Here is a 21,943-nt window from a genome sequence, read left to right as displayed (position 1 = left end):
AGCAAAGGATTCCGCCAATTGTGGTATCTGTTGCCGAGTTTTCTGGCTTCCGGAATGAGATTTTGAGTAACCTTCAGGGGATCAAGGTTTCATTTCAGATTGCTAGGAAGGGTGACTGCCGCGTTTTGCCGGCATCCTTTGACGATCGCAAATGTCTTCTTCACTATTTAACTGAGAAGCGCCATAAATTCTTCACATACGACGACAAAACTGAGCGATTGTTCAAAGTCGTCTTGAAAGGTCTCCCCAGTGATGACAAATCACTGGATGATATTAAAATTGAAATTTCTCAATTACTTGGATTTTCACCAGTCCAAGTAATTAAGATGAAAAAGAAATCGCATTCTGGTACTTCCCAGAGGGGCATTTCTCAAGAATTTTATTTAGTTCATTTTAACAAAAGTGAACTAAATAATATGAAAAGTTTGGAAAAGGCTTGTATTATGTCTCATGTCCGTGTTACATGGGAACATTTCCGCAGGCCTGGGTGAAATTTCCAAAACCCTACCCAGTGCCGTAAGTGCCAAAAGTGGGGTCATGGAACCAAACATTGTCACATGGTTGCTAAATGCATGATTTGTGGTGGAACCTCCCACGCCAAGGATGCATGTCCTTCTGAGAGAAGATTTCAATAAATTTAAGTGCGCAAACTGTGGGGGCAATCATAAATCCAATTTCTGGGAATGCCCTTCACGCAAAAAAGTTTCGAATTCCCGTGCAAAATTGATGACGGGAAATTCCAATCGGATCCCAGATTCGACGGGTAGACATTTTTCAAACGCTCAAATTTCGAAACCGGTTACCGGTCGAGCAATTCATACCCACCACAATTCACAAACAAATTTTGCCGCTCGTCAACGGGTAGCAAGCACTTCAGTAAATTCCAATTTTTCCAATGTACCTACGTATGCAAACATCGCTGCTGGTAGACCAAATTTCTCTTCTCAAAATGAGGTTTATACCCATGTCCCAACGGAAAATAACGGTCATGTTGTTGATTCAGGTAGCATGACTGCTTCCGATTTTGATTTTTAACTGAACAATTGCATCACATGATTGATGCAATGTTCAAAGCAAATACCATTCCTGAAGCTGTTCAGGTTGGTATAAAGTACACACAAAAAATTGTTATCGGACTCCGTTTCAATGGATCCAAATAATTGTGTGAAAGTTCTAAATTGGAATGCCCGCTCTCTAAAGGGTAAGGAAGATGAATTATTCAACTTCCTAACAGTTCATAATGTGCATATTGCCATTATAACTGAAACGTATTTAAAACCAGGACTCTCCATTAAAAGAGATCCAAACTATTTTATCTACAGAAACGATCGTCTTGACAGCGCCTGTGGTGGGGTCGCCATTGTCATTAATAGACGTATCAAACATAAATTATTTTCTTCGTTCGAAACCAAAGTTTTTGAAACCTTGGGAGTTTCTGTTGAAACAAATTTTGGACAATTTTCCTTCATTGCAGCCTACTTGCCTTTTCAATGCAATGGGCAGCAAAAGAATTTGTTGAAAGCTGATCTTCAAATTCTGACTCGCAACAAATCAAAATTCTTCGTAATTGGTGACTTCAATGCCAAATACCGTTCATGGAATAATGCTCAAAGCAATTCCAATGGTAAAATTTTATTTGAAGATTGTTCTGCGGGATATTATACTATTCAATATCCCAATGGACCAACTTGTTTTTCTTCCAGTCGAAATCCTTCTACAATTGATTTAGTTTTAACGGATTCAAGTCAGCTGTGTGGCCAATTGGTAACTCATGCTGACTTTGACTTCTGATCACCTTCCTGTGACATTTGAAATCTCACAAGAAATATTTATAATCCAATCAGCTCTACTTTTAATTATCATAGAGCTGATTGGGATTTAGAGAAACGTATATCGATAGGAATTTTGATGTTGATATTCCTCTCGATACCAAAAGTGATATTGATAATGCTCTCGTATCTTTGACAAATTTAATTGTCGAAGCCAGAGGCATTGCAATTCCGAAATGTGAAGTTAAATTCAACTCCATTATTATTGACGACGATCTTCAGCTACTGATCCGTCTTAAAAATGTGAGAAGAAGGCAATACTAAAGAACTCGCGATCCCGCGTTGAAAGTTATTTGGCGAGATTTGCAAATGAAATTAAAAACGTTTCGCTATTCTGAGAAATACCAACTTTGAGAATAATGTCTCGAAGTTGGATCCCAGTTCGAAACCCTTTTGGAAATTAACGAAATTTTTGAAAAGCATCAAAAGCCAATTCCGGCGCTTAAAGAGGGAAATAAAATTTTATTAACAAATGGCGAAAAGGCTCAAAAACTTGCCCAGCAGTTCGAGAGTTCCCATAATTTTAGTCTAGGTCTCACTAGTCCAATTGAGGATCAGGTTACACGGAGCTTCGAAGACATTCTCAATCAAGAGAATGTTTTTGACCCTTCGTTGGGAACCAATTTGGATGAAGTGAGATCTATTACTAGAAAATTTAAAAATATGAAAGCCCCGGGTGATGATGGTATTTTCTACATACTTATCAAAAAACTTCCTGAGAGCTCTTTATCCTTTTTGGTTAATTTATTTAACAAATGTTTTCAATTGGCATACTTTCCAGATAAAGGGAAAAACGCCAAAGTTGTTCCAATTTTGAAGCCGGACAAAAATCCAGCTGAGGCTTCTAGTTATCGCCCAATCAGTTTGCTTTCTTCAATAAGCAAACTGTTTGAAAAGATTATTTTAAATAGAATGATGGTTCATATTAATGACAATTCTATTTTTGCTGATGAGCAATTTGGTTTTCGCCATGGGCATTCAACCACCCATCAGTTATTAAGTGTAACGAATTTAATTCGGCTCAACAAATCTGAAGGATATTCGACTGCAGTTGCTCTTCTTGATATAGAGAAAGCATTTGACAGTGTTTGGCATGAAGGTTTGATTGTAAAATTGATGAATTTTAATTTTCCTCTGTACATCATTATACTGATCCAAAATTATTTATCAGATCGCTCGCTGCAGGTAAACTATCAGAATACTAAATCTGATAGATTACCTGTAAGGGCTGGTGTCCCCCAAGGCAGCATACTGGGGCCCATATTGTATAACATTTTTACTTCTGACTTACCTGATTTACCACCAGGGTGTCAAAATCTTTGTTTGCAGATGACACGGGCCTTTCAGCCAAAGGGCGAAGCCTTCGTGTCATTTGTAGTAGATTGCAAAAAGTTTGGATATTTTCTCCACTTACTTGCAAAAATGGAAAATTTCCCGAATGCTTCCAAAACTCAGCTTATAATTTTCCCACATAAGCCGAGAGCTTCTTATTTGAAACCTTCTAGCAGACATATTGTCACTATGGATGGGGTTCCAATTAATTGGTCTAGCTAAGCTAAATATTTAGGACTTCTGCTAGATCAAAAATTAACTTTTAAAAATCACATTGAAGGCCTTCAAGCCAAATGTAACAAATATATTAAGTGTCTATATCCACTTATAAACAGAAAATCAAAACTTTGTCTTAAGAACAAACTTTTGATTTACAAACAAATTTTTAGACCTGCCATGTTGTATGCTGTGCCAATATGGACTAGAAAGAAGGCACTTCAGAGGATTCAAAATAAAATTCTGAAAATGATTCTGAATTTGCCTCCGTGGTATAGTACCAATGAACTTCATAGAATTTCTAATATTGAGACATTGCAACAAATGTCCAACAAAATAATTTCCAATTTTAGACAAAAATCGTTGCAATCTTCTATTGCAACGATTAGCTCCTTGTACCCTTAGTATAAATTAGGTTAAGTTTAGTTTAAGTAGAAAACATTGTAATTCCTACATGGTTTAATTTAACCAGAGGAAACATTCTAACTGCCAGAGGCAATTGAAATGTATTAATAATAACTAAAAGCGTAACATAGCAAATAAGGATGATAGTGTTAAGAAAACACCGAACACCTAGTCTAAGAGATGAATGCATGTATTAGATAATTAGCAAATAAAATTAGTTAAAAAAAAAAAAAAAAAAAAATCATAAATGTTTACATTCCTTGCGCCGTTAGATAAGAAAAAAAAGCAATTTGATCTAGAACGCTATTCCCCCTGTTCCTACTTCCCTAGTAGCACAGCTCAGATCGGTTTGATTGCAGCAACTCCAATGTGACTGGATTTGGTCGCATATAAGTCACAGTGATTGATATGTGACAAGTGTGCTACTCGGGTGGTGATATGAAGGGACTGCTTTAGTCGAAGCGTTCCAGGAAGGTGACCTCGTCACTCTCAATGGCAGGTCCACCACCTGTTACAACGGGCACTCTGCCACATTTATTAAAGTCATTGCGGTAAGTAGATCCGTCCTACCGCGAGAAATCCGGTATCGATCTGTACGGTAGCAATCACTACTCTGGAAAGATTTCCACCAGCTTTTCTCCTCCTGTTGACATCAAGAGACGCCGTTGAAAATATGGTGAAGCGGATTGGGAAGTGTACGAGCGCACCATGTCGATCGCTTGCGCGGACCAACCTCCCTTCACCGATTTCACTGTCACGATCCTTGCTGCCGCTCATTGAGCTATCCCGAAGTCCAGTGGTCGTCCTGGCCGTTTTACACTTCGATAGTTGACCGAGGAAACGGCGTGCTGTCAAAGCTAGGCGCAAGGCTTTTCGCGCACTAAGAAAGCTCAGCACCGACCACCCTCTCAGAGCTGACGCCCTGGAATGCCACAAGGAAAAGCACCGATCAGTTGAACCAGCCTTTTTCAGCCTCCGATTGTTCAAACTCGTTAACGATCTTTGGGAAAACCGTACGCTTTTGAATGAGTGGATGAAAATTTTCGTTGTACTAATCCCGAAGAGCAGCGTAACAAGACGTCCAACTTTAGACCAATCTAGCTCTTTCGCGTCCAAAACCGTCGGGAGAATGGTCAACTACCGACTCAGGGGGAAATTGTAAGCCGACGGAAGGTACGGTCACCGGCAACACGCTTCTCGTCCAACCTGTAGCACCAGCTCATATTTTGCCAACTTCGAAGTGTATGAAGAAGGCATGCATTGGCTGCACAGCATCAGACGAGTTCCCCGAAGAAACCGGCGTTCCCTAAGGGTCAGTCCTAGCGGCAACGCTCTTCCTCTTCGCTATGGACGGGGTTTTCAGCGTACCGACGACATTCTCTTGGTCGTGATCAGCAGGAGACCTGGAAGGACCAGGACCAAAACTCAGGCGGAAGTAAGTACCAAACCGTAGAGAAAAAAAAAAACCGTACCAACAATAGAACCACCAGACTAAAAGTTGGACAATCAGAACGTCGACTCCAGGGGCACGTTCACCTCAATTCAGGAGATTTACGCCTGCTTCCGTCTACTCCCGCTGAAGCTGCATACGTTGACGTCTGCATTATTCAATTCCAACACCGGGTTCTGATGGCCGCCGCAGAGCCACTTCTTTCGTGGCTGCCACTTCAGGGAGATTCAGGATCCCTCTCCTCGACGAGACTGACTGCATCCTAGGAAATGTTGCCGGCACCGGGGACCAGAGGTGCAGGTCCACTGGCATGGAGCGAGATGCTAGCTAATGCCTCCTGCAAGGATAGACCACACCATTGCCACCCGGTTGAAAAGCGGAGAAAACATTGACGAATTAAGAAGATCTGCTCTGGAACTGTTAGGAACACGGCTCCAGAACCATGGGATCCGGTACACCGACGGATCCGTCTCCAGCCGCAGGGTCTGTTTTTGGAATCCCCGGACCCGGTATAAATGGATCAGTGTCTAGCCATCTAGTGCTGCCATTTTTGTCGCCGCTACGGTTCCAGCCAACAAGCCGAATGCGATCCTCACAGATTCAGCCAGTGTCGTCGCCGCCCTCCAGAGTAACACTCCCTACATCCATGGATCCAAGGAATTCTCGCTGGCACGACGTCAAATACCTGATTCGCCAGGATCCCTTTGGCATCAGCGGTAATGTAGGTGCCGATGCTCATGTAAGCGTTGGACATGAAGGCCTTCCCTATACTCGCTCCGTCCCGCTGGTTGGCGTTAAAAAGCGTTTAAGAAGTGTCGTCGGCCAGAATTGGGCACGGATTTGGAGCAGCAACAACTCACTACCGTTAAAGAAGATTAGAGGCACTACCGGTCCTTGGAGTGAACTGGCGTCGCAGAAATAATAGACAATCGTCTCGAGATTATGAACTCTCACAATTTTGGTGGGGGCCCTTTATGGTTTCCTTGTTACCTTTGTGAAGTCAGGAACAGCATCTGCAGATGTCCCAAATTCGAGTATCAAAGGGAACTCTATAGGATCCCTGGCAGTATTCGGGACGCTCTAGCCGACAACGAAGCCAAAGTGGCAGCTCTATTCTGCCTTTTTAGGGCTGCTGGGCTCTATTATGAGTGGCTATTATGAGGCTCTATTGAGAGTGCCGCAGTGTCGGTGGAATAGATGTGTTTTGTTTGCGCTCTAAAACTTTTAGTATTTTCGAGTGTATTTTAACGTTTTTAAATTGATATGTGTAGTTAAATTGATGCATCCAATAATAACCAAAGTGCTGCAAGCGGGGGATTGGGATCAAAGAAGTTGAAATAGGAAGAAATTTATCGATTTTCCATTTTGTTATTTATTAACATGGCGTGATTCGTGATCGGATGTTTTCGGACGTTCGGATTGTGTCGGTTCTCACTGCTGTCAATGAAAGTCTAAAAACACGGCAACAATATCCTGAAATGCCGTTCGTGTGAAATATTTCAGTGCTTGTATGCTAGTTCCACGTCGTGGATTTATTAGTGTGGGGATGTGACAAGTGATAGTAACAAGAACTACCTAAAAGTGGGTGGTTCACTCAAAACTGTACCACAGATAACAGATATTGAAGCTAGAACAAATTTTATTGAAAATCCTGTGTAAACTTTTGAATTGATATACGTTGGCCCACTACTGTCATCTACTCAACTGATTGCAGCTGAATTACAATCGTCGAACGCAGCCAATGCATTTGACAGCCGCAATCGGGCTGCGTTTTCAATAACAATGATCCTTGCGCCATCTCCAATCGATTGCCAAACGCGGTCCCAATTTAAAATACATTTGAATTAACGGTTGCGGATGTTTACACACGTATGGGATATCAGCCTCAATATCTGTTATCTGTGACTGTACTATGGGCCAAAACTCAATTTTGAGTCAAATGAAAAAAAAGACAGGCAACATTTGAAGTTTCCGAATGCCTGTTCCACGACGCAAAAATAAAATCGTATAATTTCTGGTGAATATCGTTTTGAAAAATGCAAAATAACTGTGCAATAAGTGTCTTGTGAATATAGAGTAAAAGCTTGCAGTGCAATGCAAGCTTATAAGAGTGTTTATATGTATTAGTGCGAGCCTCAGTTGGACGTTGTTGGTGCATATGATGCCACACTGCATGATTCAGCCTCGGTTGTCTCGAAACTCGTTATCATCCAGGAAATTTGGTGAGGATGTTCCATTATTGCTATATTATTCCAATCGTTGAATATCTTGTGCTATTGTCGTGTATCAGCTCTTTCATTATTCCCTTATCGGTGATGTAATTTATCTGCAGATGTAGGAATAGCGTGTGTAAAGTAGAACTAGGAATAATAGGGGGATTCACTTAACGGCGTAAACATTTGCGTATCTGATTATTGAAAATTTTTATATGCAAATGCAAGGGACATATTTCAAATCGCCTATGAAGCATTTCTGTAAACAGATGTGCAGCAACCTACGACGTTAAGTGAATACCCCTAATGTGTCGCATAAACAGAATCGACTTCATAGTTAACATACTTTCCTTTATTTTTGTTCCGCGTTTTTCAATCTTGTCTTATTTTGATTGTGGACACAAGAATCAATAAATTATATTAGTAGTACTTTTTTGTCTGTATATATGATCGTTGAGTTTCGTCAAAAGCTCTTTCAAAGCTTAGTTTCATCGACAAGAGTCCTGTTCAATGAGAACTGAAAATAGTTTAACTAAAAACATTCAAGTTATTTTCTTAACTATGAAACGTATCTGATTCAACGAGGGGATTGTGTTTAGTTTGAGGTGCGACGTTAGATTTTTGGTCATCATTTTTAAAGTTGTTGAAAATTATAATGTTATTTACACCGAAAGCACCTCATAATATTATAGCACAGATTAGTCTCAATGTTCGTTGAATTCCTAATCTTGCGTATAAATCCATTTTAGGAGAGTCTAACATTTTGTATAATTCTTAGTAATTGTGTTGTCCAATTTCTGTCATTCTGGTTATTCACTAAATACGTTCATTTGTTCTTCTAACCATAGGCTAGGCTTTATTGCAGAAGCGAAAAGCAAAATAGGTTAACCTTCTGTCTGTGCTCAAAAAAACTTACGTTGTCTGTGCTCTGGGGTCAAATTGACCCCAAATTGAAGTTGCTATAACTTTTTAAATGTTTGGCCAATTTTGGATTTTTGGGGCTGTTTCGAAAGATAATTTAATCATCTTTCAGGTCGTTACCAAAGATTGACTATTGGTGGGCGGGTACATCGCAGGGAGGGGTTTTAGTGGACAAGGGTACAAAAACAGTATTTTTTCATGATTATTTTGCTAATATCCGAAAATCCTACCCGTTTTGAACTGCACCTTTCTTAAAAAGGTTATGCAGGAAGGCATGTGCTTTGGCATGAGGCGTTGATAAGTTTAGAGCTCGGCCGCCAGGTGGTGGTATATTTGAATTCATTATTGTAGACTACTCAAGATATTCCGATATATATATATATATATATATATATATATATATATATATATATATATATATATATATATATATATATATATATAGAATTCTTCTCAGTGTAAATATTCTTATCGCACAAATTTAAAAATTGGAAGAAGTGCTCATTATATTGAGCATCGCTTTGTAGTGCTAGACATCCTGAACAGTGTTGCCGAATACAACTTGGGTGTAGGTATGAGGGATCTCAAGCTTAAGCAATATTTCATAAATGCAAGAATATTGCAAGTACACTAGCGAAGCCTATTTGTAAATTTTCTAATTATTTATTCCGTCACATGACAGTTCATTCCTACCAGATGAACTTTGTCGTCAGACGTCATCTTTACAAATTTCAAATTTGTTTAACAAGAATATTTACAATGAGGAAAATTCCATATACATATCGGAATTACTTGAGTAGTCTGAAATAATGAATTCAAATATACCGCTACCTAGCGACCAAGCTCTAAACTAATCAATGCCTAATATCAAAGCACACGCCTTCCTGTACTTTTTTGAAAAAGTGCAGTTTAAAATGGGTAGGATTTTCCGATATAAGTAAAATAAGCAAAAAAATCACTGTTTTGTACCCTTTTTCACAAAAAACCCTCCCCGCGATGTACCCGCCCACCTATAGTCAATCTTTGGTAACGACCTGAAAGATGATTAAATTATCTTTCGAAACAGCCCCAAAAATCCAAAATTGACCAAACATTAAAAAAGTTATAGCAATTTCAATTTGGGGTCAATTTGACCCCAGAGCACAGACAACGTAAGTTTTTTGAAAAAAGTATCGGCGAGTTTTACCAAACTACCAAAAAATAGGAGAATCGGTTGAAAACTAAAAAACACATAACATACAAATCGTAAATCAAGGAAATTGCGTCATACAAAAGTGAGTAAAAAGGTTTAGTATAATTATCAACTTATTGCACGATGTTTTTCTTCATGTTCGATTACCCTAAGGGGATCGTTTTGCCTAATGATTAAAAAGTTTTTCCCAAAATTTAATAATTATATTTTAATAATTATCCCCAGAAAACAAGTCGGAATGTCAGAGTTTCGCGAGTGAATACCTAGTCTAAAACTAAATATTGCTGCCTCTATTGGCTTGATAAATCAAGAACGTTTAAAGAACAAACAATAAATAGAATAGATATAAGTATATACTCTTTCGACAGCCGGCTGGCAAGAGTTTAAATTAGAAACATATAAACAACATATGATATGGGTCGAATTGCCAGCTTGAGGCAAACATCCTTGACCTATCTTACCCTACCCAAACACCAACTCCGTAGAACTTATGAGGGCGTCGCCAAGTCGGGGGCCTCTCACTAAGTAAGTTCTACATCAACATTTCCTTCCATATCCCTAGTTACGGTAAAGATGGGCGTGGCCGGGAGTAGTGATCCTCATGCTTTTGTTATTTTTGTGTTAGACTGAAATCAAGAATCCCTCCCCTTCTTGATTTCTGATAGCATTCTACATAGGGATTTCAAAAGAAAAACATGAGTATCACTAGTGTCCAATCTACGAAGTATATCGTAACAACGCTAACGCTAACGCTAACGCTAACGCTGGGCTCTATTATCAAATCTAGAGTTAGATTCAGCAGGGTAGACGAACTGCTCTTAGTGCTGAAGCATGGAACACAAGTCAGCGTGAAACTCCCATCCGACAAAAGACAGGCCCAAGAACTCCTGATTGAGCGCTTAGAAGAGAGGTCTCTGGGCACCAAAGCATCTCTGCAGTGTAAGCAGCTGGATGAAGCTCGGTGGCAGAGGATCTTATCTCCGCGTCGACGATGTCGACGTTGCAAAGAGGAAGGGCATTTTGCGGAGGCCTGCAATAAATAAGGCGCAAGGCCCCTGGGTGTTTCATCTGCTCGTAACCATATTATGGGAGGACCTACTAGTCGTTTCGGCGGTGGTAACCTACGACGCTGTTCTTGTAGATCCGTACTGTGTCCTTGCCAAAAGGGCAGCCTTCTATGCTTAAAATAATGGTTAATAGATCCATAGGTATGTGAACAAAAAATTACGCTCCGATTGAGTTTTGATTACTTTTGGAGCGTAATCATTTTTCGTGGACTGAGCAAAACTATGCAATTCTGCACTTAAACTCAAACGACGCTCTTCCTGCAGAATCGCAAACGAGATGGAATATTATTCTACCAAAACAGACATCAACAGTCAGCACAGCTGAAGTACGACCCAGGGATGCCAGATACAATTTTTATAAGTCTGTTTCAATCTCAGCAAAATGTCTGTATTTGCTTTTGTAGAGTTTAGAAAATACAGGAATTAGAAAATTATTTAAAAACCATGCACTTTTGACAACGTAGAATAACGAGGTTCCAATAATAAAAAAAATCGGTTTAAAACGTAGTCGAGTCAAACACGAGATACTGAAGACAATTAAGGTTGCTGTTGAGGTCGAAATACGTATTCTTGAAATTATTTGAAGGATATAATCAAGCGGTGGAATTAAATGGGATAATTCATAATACTATCTCGTCTTATGACAAGTGAAAATATGTATGCAATTTTCTAACTGAAAATCCGCTGGGAAGTCCAAAAGAGCCCCGATAGCTCCTGTGTAGCATTGGACAGGCCTAGTATCAACGATTTCGCGCAACTTTTTTTTTTTTAGTCTTTATTAAGGTGTTTTTTTAATCTACAGACTAAGTTCAACACCGGTTTTTGCGCAACTTACAGATGGCACTGTTTATACATTTGTTCGTTTTGCATCATTTTCACCATATGAATTGTATACGTTGCATTCGGTGACTGGGGATAGTTGCATATTGGTGACTGGGGATAGAGCACTTATTCAATTAAAAATAGCCTTCCTCAGCTAAACAACTAGCTAACTCAGCTTAAATTGTTTGTAAGGATGTGACATGGATGGCATTGTCCGTATGTCTCGCCTTCGAAGCACTTTGAAGCATTGAAGCTTTGTGACGATTATGTTTAAGTTTTTTTGTAAACACTCTTTATTACCATGTCAAACAGAGTTATTCTTGCGGGACGCTTTTACTATCTTAGTTTGTTTTGGTCGGCTGATGGGTAATGATGCACAAATTGATTGAATGAAGTAGGTTTGTATCGTTTTTGTTGGAACGCAAACAGATATGCTTGTTTGCCAAAGTCTCTTTTAATTTGTTAAGAGAAACATTTGCATAGATCCGATCCAACTCCGATAATACCCAACTTCTAAGTTTTGGTTTCAAAACAAGTTTATTTTGAAAACTAAATGTTATAATGTTCAAGAGTTTTTTTTTATTGTAGTATGGAGTTTGAGTAGTATTGAGTATTGTAGTTTGAATTATCGAGTACACGTATTCGTACCGTTGAATCTAAGTGCAATGGATGCAATGGAATGTGTGACAGAAATTTTCTACTTTTTGATGGCTAGTGTCGGCTACGAGGTTGGTTAAGTTTCGAAAGATCGGGGTACTTTTTGAATGTTTTTCAACTATCTTTTGGAAAATTTAAGGTGCAATTTTAGATGGGACTTGTGAAGAGAAAACGTAACGTCATCTGCATTCAGGCAAACGCTACCACCACGAACTATCAGATGCATCAATCATCTTTGAAGAGTATTCCAACATAGTCGTAATTCCTGATATTATATAGTTATGAATATGTTTTATTCCGATATGAAAACCATTGCGAAACATAAATTACACTTTCGTGAATTGAAAACACTTATAGCGCTATGAAAAGTTGGTCAACTGTTATAGGAAGAAGAATAAAAGACAAAACCATAAAAAAGAAGAATAGTTTTCGCATGCGTTGTCTTGGGGAGCGATAGAATTCAATAAGAAGAGTTATTGCGAGTTTCCGGTAGCGGATAGAGCAAAACTACCAACGCGGACACAAAGCAAACAAAACTGGAGGGCTACAGCACCAACAAGACAAATAAAGCCACAAATCTCAAATTAATACATATATTTGGGGCATTTGCCCTAATCTTCCTCTCACTACATTCTCATCCCTACTCTCTTCGTCTTACTTCTCCTTCTCTACTTCTTCCATCTTACAAATTAATTTGTTCAGTACTCACGGTACCACCTAACGGGGCGTCCCCCTACGTTTCGCCTGTGCTGCGATCATCTCGCCGCCGCGAATCTTGCATGCCGCTCCCGATGTTCGCACCGACGATACTCCTCTGCTGGAGACCCCTCTGGCCATCCAGTACGACCGGGTTGCTGGATGGGGTCCCTCCGAGGCAGTCGATACTCTCGTCGAAGATGACGATGTCTCCGCACACCACAGCCACCAAACTTGCACCAGTGCACACCACTCGACGGTTTCGAAGCTGGTCCCCACCGATAGCTACGATGCCCTCGCCAAGGCTAGCACGCTCCTTTCCTCCAGCCAAACAGCAACGATCGCGCACCGACGTCGGACGAATTTGATCCGGCACGAAAAACGAAATCCGGCATAAAAACCCTATGGATGTAGGTCCACTATCAAAATGATTTCCTTCTCCCTAAATGCCTGAGAAACTTACCCAATAAGTGGGGTGTTTTGTGCTGCCTAGATTCCGCTCCGCAAGTGGCCTTCGATGCTTGTAGCAGTCCACTGTTATGCGATGCGTCTTGGTCTCGTTTTTCGTATGCCAGCTACGGCGATTTATCGAGAGGTTACTTTTTTGTCGATTCCGACGAGAAATAGGAATTTACCTTATGTTCGTTGAGCTTCAGTGTTCTCGCCGAACGCCGACGTTTCCAATTGCCCTTTTGGCGACTTTCTCCGGCAAATTTCGGGAATTCACGTGCTGTGTCACCTGATTCGGGGAAAAGTGGTTAAGATCAAACCGTTTAGTTTGCCTCCTGCCATCTTACCTCACGTTCCGTACCTCTCACGTGCCCAATGTCCGATTTCCAGTCCCTCTTAACGAGATCCGATGGTACTCGTGCCGTAGGTTTTACCCCGCTTTTTAACAAGTGAACCCGTCTTGGGCTGGATATGGTTCTTCGTCTGTTCGTACGACAACGGAACCTCACGAGCACTTCAAAATCGCAGAACTGGCAGACTTGCACAACTGTTTAATGGTGCGGCACTGGCTAACTTACGGTTTTTGCCACCTTCGAGGCTGACACAATGAAACCGGAAAAAGATTATATTTCTCTCCTACTGCTGCTGATGCTGTGTTTGGTGGTGTGCGTTTGTTTTGTTTTGACATTTGGCGCGCCGCTTTACGAAAGGGCTTTTCACCAGGGTCGGCTTGCTGTGCATTCGAAGTGACGGTTGATGCGTTCTCCGCATCCTAATTGCAGTATTTTCGTTTGTACTTACGCAGGTTCTCAAACTTATCGTGGCTAACAAACTTAAACGTAACAGAGTTTGATTGGTGTAGCCGTAGATGAATCACAATTCTGCGTGGTGAATGTTCAAATTCAAGTGTTTCTTCTGTTTCTTCCTCTGCGTTGGTTGGACGCCCGCAAGAAGTATGGTGTTATTGTGGATTGGAAGAATTACAATTCTGCGTAGTGGGACGCACATTCAAGTGTTTCTTCCTCTACGATGGTGGAACGCCCGCAAGAAGAACGGTGTTACTGTGGATCGAAATGTTCGCAATTTTGCATGGTGGGACGGTCGCATTCAAGTGTTTCTTCCTCTGCGTTGGTGAGACGCCCGCAAGAAGAATGGTGTTATTGTGGATCGGAATGATCACAATTCTGCGTGGTGGGACGCCCGCATTCAAGTGATTCTTCCTCTACGATGGTGGGACGCCCGCAAAAAGAACGGTGTTATGGTGGATCGAAATGTTGACAACTCTGTGTGGTGGGACGCCCGCTTTCAAGTGTTTCTTCCTCTGCTTTGGTGGGACGCCCGCAAAAAGAACGGTGTTGTTGTGGATCAGAGTGATCACAGTTCATCCAAGAGCCTCTTGCTCAGCGATGGTCGATGGCCTACAAGTAGTTTGGTGTTGTGGATCCGAAAGGTCACAGGTACACGAGAGGTTTGATTTAACTGAGAATAGATATTCGGCCATGATTTGGAGCTGTTTATCGTTTTTTTAGTTGCGGTATCTGGTTTTTGTTACTGGTTGTTTGACAACTGTGAATGCACAGTTGATTGGGCGTGTGTTCGAAAAAAAAGAAGAAGTAGTGGTAGTGATTTGAGGTACAAGTGAAATGTTACTTCACGAGTTGCGAGTAAAATTGGGAGTCAAGACGCCCACTGCACCGAAGTTCCTTGAGAGTGGTCTCCCATATTTAGGTGTGTTATGGTGTGCCGGGAATGATTGTTTACTGGAAATTGTTTTTGTAGCATGATGAGAGAGTAACCGAATGATACATAAATATGTCGTAGGTGTTAATTTTTTTTCATGCTGAAGTAAAGGGTGATAGCATTTTTTTTAGAACAGAGGAGGCATTGGACAGGCCTATTATCATGAACAGGCCTAGCATGCAAGTGTCAAATGACAGATGCTGTCAGTCATCGTGAGTATACACATTCGCAGCCAGTCAATCCCATCTTCCTCACGAGTGCAAGCAGTGCAAACATGATGGGTGATTAATATGCGCGATGTTGAATTGCACTGCTCCACTCGGAATTCCACAAGTATTCCTTTCGAAAGTCTAAAAGGAATCCGTATGAAAGTAGAAAGTCCAAAATAATTTCGTTCCGAAGCTCAACAAGGTTCCGTTCGGATAGCCGTGATTTAATTCATGGATTCGGGAACACCAGTCACGTTTTCCAGAACGTTCCAGAAAACGTGACTTTGTTCCCGAATCCGTGGCTGTTGTTCACGAAAAAATACACCGTGAACTTGTTAGTTCACGAATTTATGAACGTTTTTTTTGCGTGTAGTTTTGATTAGTTTTATTAAATTCATTTTAACATTATTTTCAATGAAAAAGAGTGTAAATTAAGCTTTGAAAATACTCAACAAATCACAGTGCTTAAAATCAGTTAAAATGATGCGTGACAGTACCATATTGATGTATGAAGTCACAATCCTGGTATGATCACGGTTGTGGTATTGGTAGTAGTCTGGCAATATCGATGTACCGTCGTCGGGAGTGACAATGGGTCAAATAGGGATGAGAATGGGTCACTGTTTCAGCTACTTAGAATGCTTGTAGAATAGATTGAATGCATCTGAGGGCAAGAAGACCAAAATATAAGAGACCTTTTTGAACGATTTTGCTCTACTACCTCTAGACTGCCGGTGAGAACGATGACCCATTCTCACCCCCCAGACACATTGACACCCCGATGGCGGTATAACAGTCTTTTTTATTGGTCCCAAAACAGGTACTCAGGGATATTTAGCATTGGCCATGGCATTTGCAGTGTAGCCAATTTTCAGAGATTTAATAGAATAATTAGATTCTAAAATTTCAAAGATATATTTATGTATCGACCAACCATTTTTGATATCAAAACTGTATTAATCACAAAGAGAGATCCTCTTGGAAACATCATGGTTGCCGTGATATGACCACTGCCACTCAATTTCCCCCTATATGGGAATCGAATCTTCCGCACGTTTTGAAAATGCCAAATTTTCTATCTTTCGGCAAAATCGATTTTTTGGTAACTTTCATGAACAAATAATTGCATCCAATGACGTTTTTGAATAGCTAATTAAATTCTTTATCAAGTCCATCAAGAAGCGTGCAAATCTGTGCATGTTACATTGAGAAATATCCTAAACAAAAAGTGCGGATCATGTGTGTCCAGTTTCCCCTATAAAACCTAATCGATCCTGAACAAAGTTTCCGTGCTCTAGACTTCATTAGTGAAGTTTTTAGAATGCCAATAATATCTTCAGGAAATTACCTTAGGTAAGACTAGGCTTCATTTGGAAAATCTGTTTTGATCAACTTTATCAAATTTTGCTTCAGTTAGTTCAGCGGATCGCGATTCCCCTATGTAATTTGCTTGTATTCCAGCAACTACACATATAATGATTTAAATTCTGTCTAAATTTCTACTATTGCTTAAAGAATACGTTGACATGCACTAATCCTTCACCAAATGAGCTTTTTCTGCGTATACGTCTAAGAAATCCATATTTTTGAGCACCGCGGCTATCCTGGAAATTGATCTGATCGTTCATACCGCAACATATCATCAGGCTTCACTTATTTTTTCTCGTTCTCATCGCATTTTTTAACCATCCATCCCGCAGTCGATCAGCCTCCATCATCATTCCCTAGAAGCGACCATCGTTCGGCCCATTCGGAGCTGAAACAAAACGAAAGCAAATGCCGAAAACAAAAAGGCAAGCCCATCCCAAGCGGATCTCATCTCATATTAAATTTCAATATTTTATTTCATTTGTTCCCGGCAAATATTTGAGAACAGACATTTTATTTTAAGGCGGTTCACTCCCATGCCCGACGAATCGGTGCAGCCCTCCGAATGTATGATGTTGATGGATTTCGATGCCTGTCCCCACCAATATTTCATTTCATTAGGCATCGCGGAGAAGTTTCGCATTTTCGCGAGCTAAATTAGTGACGCTGTGATGTGGCGTGGGAAAATTAACCACTACAATTGTGTACTCCAGCACGGAGCTTCCAAACATCATGGCAAACAGTTTCGCTAATTAATCAACCAAAGCGAACAGGCAGGCCTAATCTCTAATCCAATCATCGAAAAACTCGGTCAGCCGACGATAATCGTTAGTTAGTGGCCAGCGAAGCAGAGGCCTTCGTTCATGAACCACGTAGATCCTAATTTTGCTCTGTCGTAAGTTCGGGTGGACTTTTCACGATTCTTTCAAGCATTCATGAGACACTAGATAAGACGTTTTGAATTCGAAAATCATCCTTAAAAACGGATTACGCGGTTCTTAAGTGATCCTTTTCGATGCCATCCCTCCACAACCAAGGCAAAGGCTTCTTTGCAGGCTACACATATCCCGTGTGTGTGCCACCCGACCGACTGCCAAATACAAACTCACATAGATCTGCATCAATTTCATAATACGAGCACAAATATTTGCTCCCAGAGAAATCTGTTACGGAATTCCCTGTTGTTGGTCATTTAATTAAATTAATATAATATGACTGAGTTGGTGGCCTGTTTGATGGTTGTTGGATGGTAAAGGCTGGCCAGCTTGGCTGCGCTCGCTATTGCCTGACCGCAGTCCGAAGCGCTGAAATTTCGGAGCTCCGAGCTCGTGCATAGAAGATGATGCACGTTGGGCTCGGGCGGTGCGGGAGCGAGATAAAAAGCCACCCTCGCATTCACATTAGATTAGATATATCAGATGCCACCCAGCCGCGTGCACCACTTGACCACCGCACCGCCAGGCAAACGACTGCGATTGGTTTCGGTTGTACGGTTCGGTTGGTTAGTAATATTATAGGAAATATTTGCCGAAGGCCAATAACAAGGGGCCTACAAATGGACGCTGACGATAGTTTGGCGGCGGCGGTTCTGATTTGGCAGTGTTGCTGAGATTGGGAACGTTGTGTTAGCGCAGTTTGTGTGCGTTCGAAGTTGTCGTGTGTTTGAAGATTGTCACTTCTTCATGACACTCTCCTATCTTAGTTCTTGTTGGAAATTTCAGCCCAACAACCGCCTTAACATCTAGTGTAGATCTGTGTAGATAATCCGGAAACTTCTGCTTTCAGGGCTAACGTAGCTTCATGGAATGTGGTTCATTATTGTTAAATTTTGTTGAATACGGGCATAAGTTTCACGAAAATGCCTGGACTGGAGACAGCTCCAATATCTTGTTTTATATAACAGTTCTTAACTGTTTTTGAACCTACGGTTGATCACAATGTAAAGAGAGCGATAACCGCTGCTATCACAAAAGAGTTTTTCAATAAACCAGGTTTCCTCATTTTCAAGAAAACTTGGTAGCATCTGGCGAAAATTCTCTTTTTATGGACATCACATCAAATTAATACATTCAGTTCCTCAAGTCTGTAATCTTTCATCAGCAATGATCCATTAGAACTCATGCTTCAAAAAAAAAAACTTCTACCGAGGCACATAAAAGAGCAGATGCGTGCTTTGGTCGAAAGATCATTCAAGATTACCTTTGTTTGGGTCCTATCTCACTGCTCAATCTAGGCAATTAGAGGGCGGACTCGCTTGCAAAGGCGGGCGTACGTGAAGATGAGGTTTACGATAGACAAATCTTGAACAACGAGTTTTTCACATCAGTTTGTCAGAGTGCTCTTTAAAGTTGGCGAAGGAATTGGACACAACGAATATGGATGTCGGCTATTTTTCAAAATTTCTGAAATTTCCGAGCTAGCGTCGTTCTGAGGTGGGGATATAAGTGGAGGCAGAATTGACCTTGTCGGTATCAAATTAAGTAGGTGCGGAACCGATTACGATGACATCGATCACGTAGTTTGGTTTTGCTCAAAAAATGAGGCTCAAAATTTTAGGCGTTTCTGGGGATCGTGATGCCATTCATAGTTTACTTTTTGCTTCGGACATCAAAATCTAATACTTTTATTTTTTTATCTCCCGTCTTTTAGTGGAATGTATTCAACCGTCTAAGACGAGTTAATTGGAGAGTACTTAACTCGTCTTAGACGGCTTTCGTCAAATTTTTTCTTTGTATTGTCTCTACCATTCTGTTCCGTAGAGCTCCGTAACTCTGGCCATCCGACCGATGCTCCCAGTCGAACCGATCCTCGAGCACGACGACACACCACTTCTTCCTTGGCGCCATATGCCCAGATGAGCAGCTTAAATTCCCTGATCATAAATCCTTAGTTTCGTCTATCTTTAAGCATTGCAAACCTAACCTCGAGTCATCGAGGAAGTAGATTTGCAGCGAAACCTTGCCCGGCATGTAATCGAAATGGACACAAAATACGTAAGTGTCACAAACTCAAGGAATTGACCGTAACAGGAAGGTGCAAACTAGTGGAGGAACAGAAGTTGTTCAGGCGATGTTTAGTGGGCAACGGCAAATGGCCATGCCGAATAAACCAACCTTGTGGGTTGAATGGTTGCACGGAAATGCACCATAGGATGTTGCATCTAATCCACACTGCGGAATCTGAAGTTGCGTCAGGTCCATCAGCTATAGTCTCAACCCACCATTGCTCGCTACGGTCAACATTATTCAAAATTCTTCCAGCAAAATTGCCTGCAGCCAGAAAAATCGTCAAGACCTACGCATTTTTAGACGACGGATCTAGTCACACGTTGTTGGACCAAGGCCTGGCAGACGAATTAGGCCTTGAAGGCGAAAATGTTCCCCTCTGTCTCCAATGGACAGGAAATGTAACAAGAAAAGAAGCTACTTCGCGGCGAGTAAGTTTGAGCATCTCGAACGTGAATGGAAAAGCTCAGTACGATATGTTCGATGTTCGAAATGTAAAGAAACTTGATCTTCCTCGGCAAAGCGTGGATTATAACCAACTCTCTAACCAGTTTCCGTACTTGCATGGTCTTCCGATCGCGACTTACCACGACGCAGCTCCCCGTATTCTGATTGGTGCAAACAATGCCAATTTGATTCTAATACTGGCTCGTCGTGAGAGAAGAATTGGAGAATTAATCGCAACTAAAACGCGACTTGGGTGGACTGTATTCGGTGGAGCGAAGCGTTCAACTGAATCTGCGAATATCATGGTCCATGTATGCGAGTGTTCCCAAGATGCTTCATTACATGAGCTTGTCAAAAATTACTTCACGATCGATAATCTTGGGGTAAGCGGCCCAGTTCTGGAATCACTAGAGGATCAGTGGACTCGGAGAATTCTCGCTTAACTTTTCAAAAGGTCCTAAGTAACATTTTTTTCATGAATTAATTTGAATAGCGCAATCAACACACCAATATGAAAGCTTTTGATTGCAGTACTCAAATTAATTCATGAAAAAAATGTTACTTAGGACCTTTTGAAAAGTTAAGCGAGAATTCTTCAGGAAACAACTAGGCGCACACCATACGGCAAATTTGAAGCTGGGTTACCGTGGACTAATGATGACGTCGTAATGCTGAACAATTATCACTAGGCAGAAAAGCGTCTGCAGTGTCTTGAGAGAAAGCTACAAAAGGAACCGGAACTGAAATGGAAAGTTGGTATCTACCATTGGGTGTGGTACGTAATCCTCGGAGGTTAGATAGAGTACGCGTTGTCTGGGATGCTGCAGCCACAACAAATTGGGTTTCATTAAATTCTCTCCTATTGCTTGTACCGGATCTACTGACGCCTCTGTTAGCAGTGTTATGCCAGTTCCGTCAACGCCAATACGCTGTATCAGCTGATATTCGTCAGATGTTTCATCAGATTATCATCAAAGAAGAAGATCGACAAGTACAGCGATTCTTGTATCGCTTCGATCATCGCACTACTCCGTCAATATATGTATTGGATTTGGCTACATTTGGTGCAGCTTGTTCACCTTGTTCAATTCCAAGGAAATTCTACGAAAAGTAGGTGAGAACGTTCATGGAGCCGCGAAGAATTTTTCTGCGGAAAAAATGACACTTACGGAGCGTGTTTTGGGAATGATGTGGATGACCGAGAAAGACGTATTTGTGTTTTCAGCACAATTTCGAGAAGATCTACTACCTCTTCTGTCTGGTAAAATTGTTCCCACCAAACGCCAGGTCCTTAGGGTTGTAATGAGTTACTTCTACCCACTTGGAATTATTTTCAACTACACTATCCATGGGCGAGTACTTCTCCAGGATATTTGACGATCGAACGTCAATTGGGATGATCATATCATCGAGAAATATTGTTTGAACTGGCAACGATGGGTTTTGAAGACTCCACAACTAAATCTAGTTACAATTCCTCGTTACTTTCCAGTTACGTTACTTTCCAGATTATGATCCAAATAGCTATGACTCCCTGCAACTCCATGTCTTTGTGGACCCTGGAGACCAGGCTTATAGTACCGTTGCTTATTTTCGCATTGTAGATCGAGGTGTTCCAAGATGCGCATTAGAAGCCGCCAAAACAAAAGTTAGGCCCCTAAAGCCTCTATCCATCACAAGGTGTGAACTTAACGCCGGTGTTATCGGAGTTCGATTAATGAAAAAAGTTGAACATAACTATTCGCTTCCTATTTACAAGCGTTTTATATGGACAGATTCAACCCTAGTAACATTTTGGTTTTATGCTGGTTTTATAAAACTCTTCTAGAGTAAATTATGCTCTTCAAGAGCGTGATAAAACTTAAAATGTTACTTGGGAACTACAGTCCTATCCTGGCTGCGAGCAGATCCTCGAAAATATCGG

The 21,943-nt window shown here is 41.0% G+C and overlaps 1 protein-coding gene across 1 annotated transcript; it reads right to left on the bottom strand.

Moving 5' to 3' along the window:
• Positions 1-12,726: 12,726 nt before the first annotated feature.
• Positions 12,727-21,423, bottom strand: LOC134206029 (uncharacterized). Its single transcript, XM_062681713.1, has 5 exons — positions 21,297-21,423; positions 13,612-13,797; positions 13,436-13,539; positions 13,264-13,375; positions 12,727-13,202 (listed from the first exon to the last, which is right to left on the bottom strand). Exons 1-5 carry the CDS (start codon positions 21,421-21,423, stop codon positions 12,838-12,840), a joined length of 894 nt encoding a protein of 297 aa, XP_062537697.1. The 3' UTR covers positions 12,727-12,837.
• Between the last annotated feature and the right edge of the window lie 520 nt (positions 21,424-21,943).

The sequence above is a fragment of the Armigeres subalbatus genome, chromosome 1 (assembly GCF_024139115.2).
Source record: "Armigeres subalbatus isolate Guangzhou_Male chromosome 1, GZ_Asu_2, whole genome shotgun sequence".
NCBI classification, from domain to species: domain Eukaryota; kingdom Metazoa; phylum Arthropoda; class Insecta; order Diptera; family Culicidae; genus Armigeres; species Armigeres subalbatus.
The sequence above is the reverse complement of the archived record's forward strand: the minus strand, read 5'-3'. Positions and strand labels throughout refer to the sequence as shown.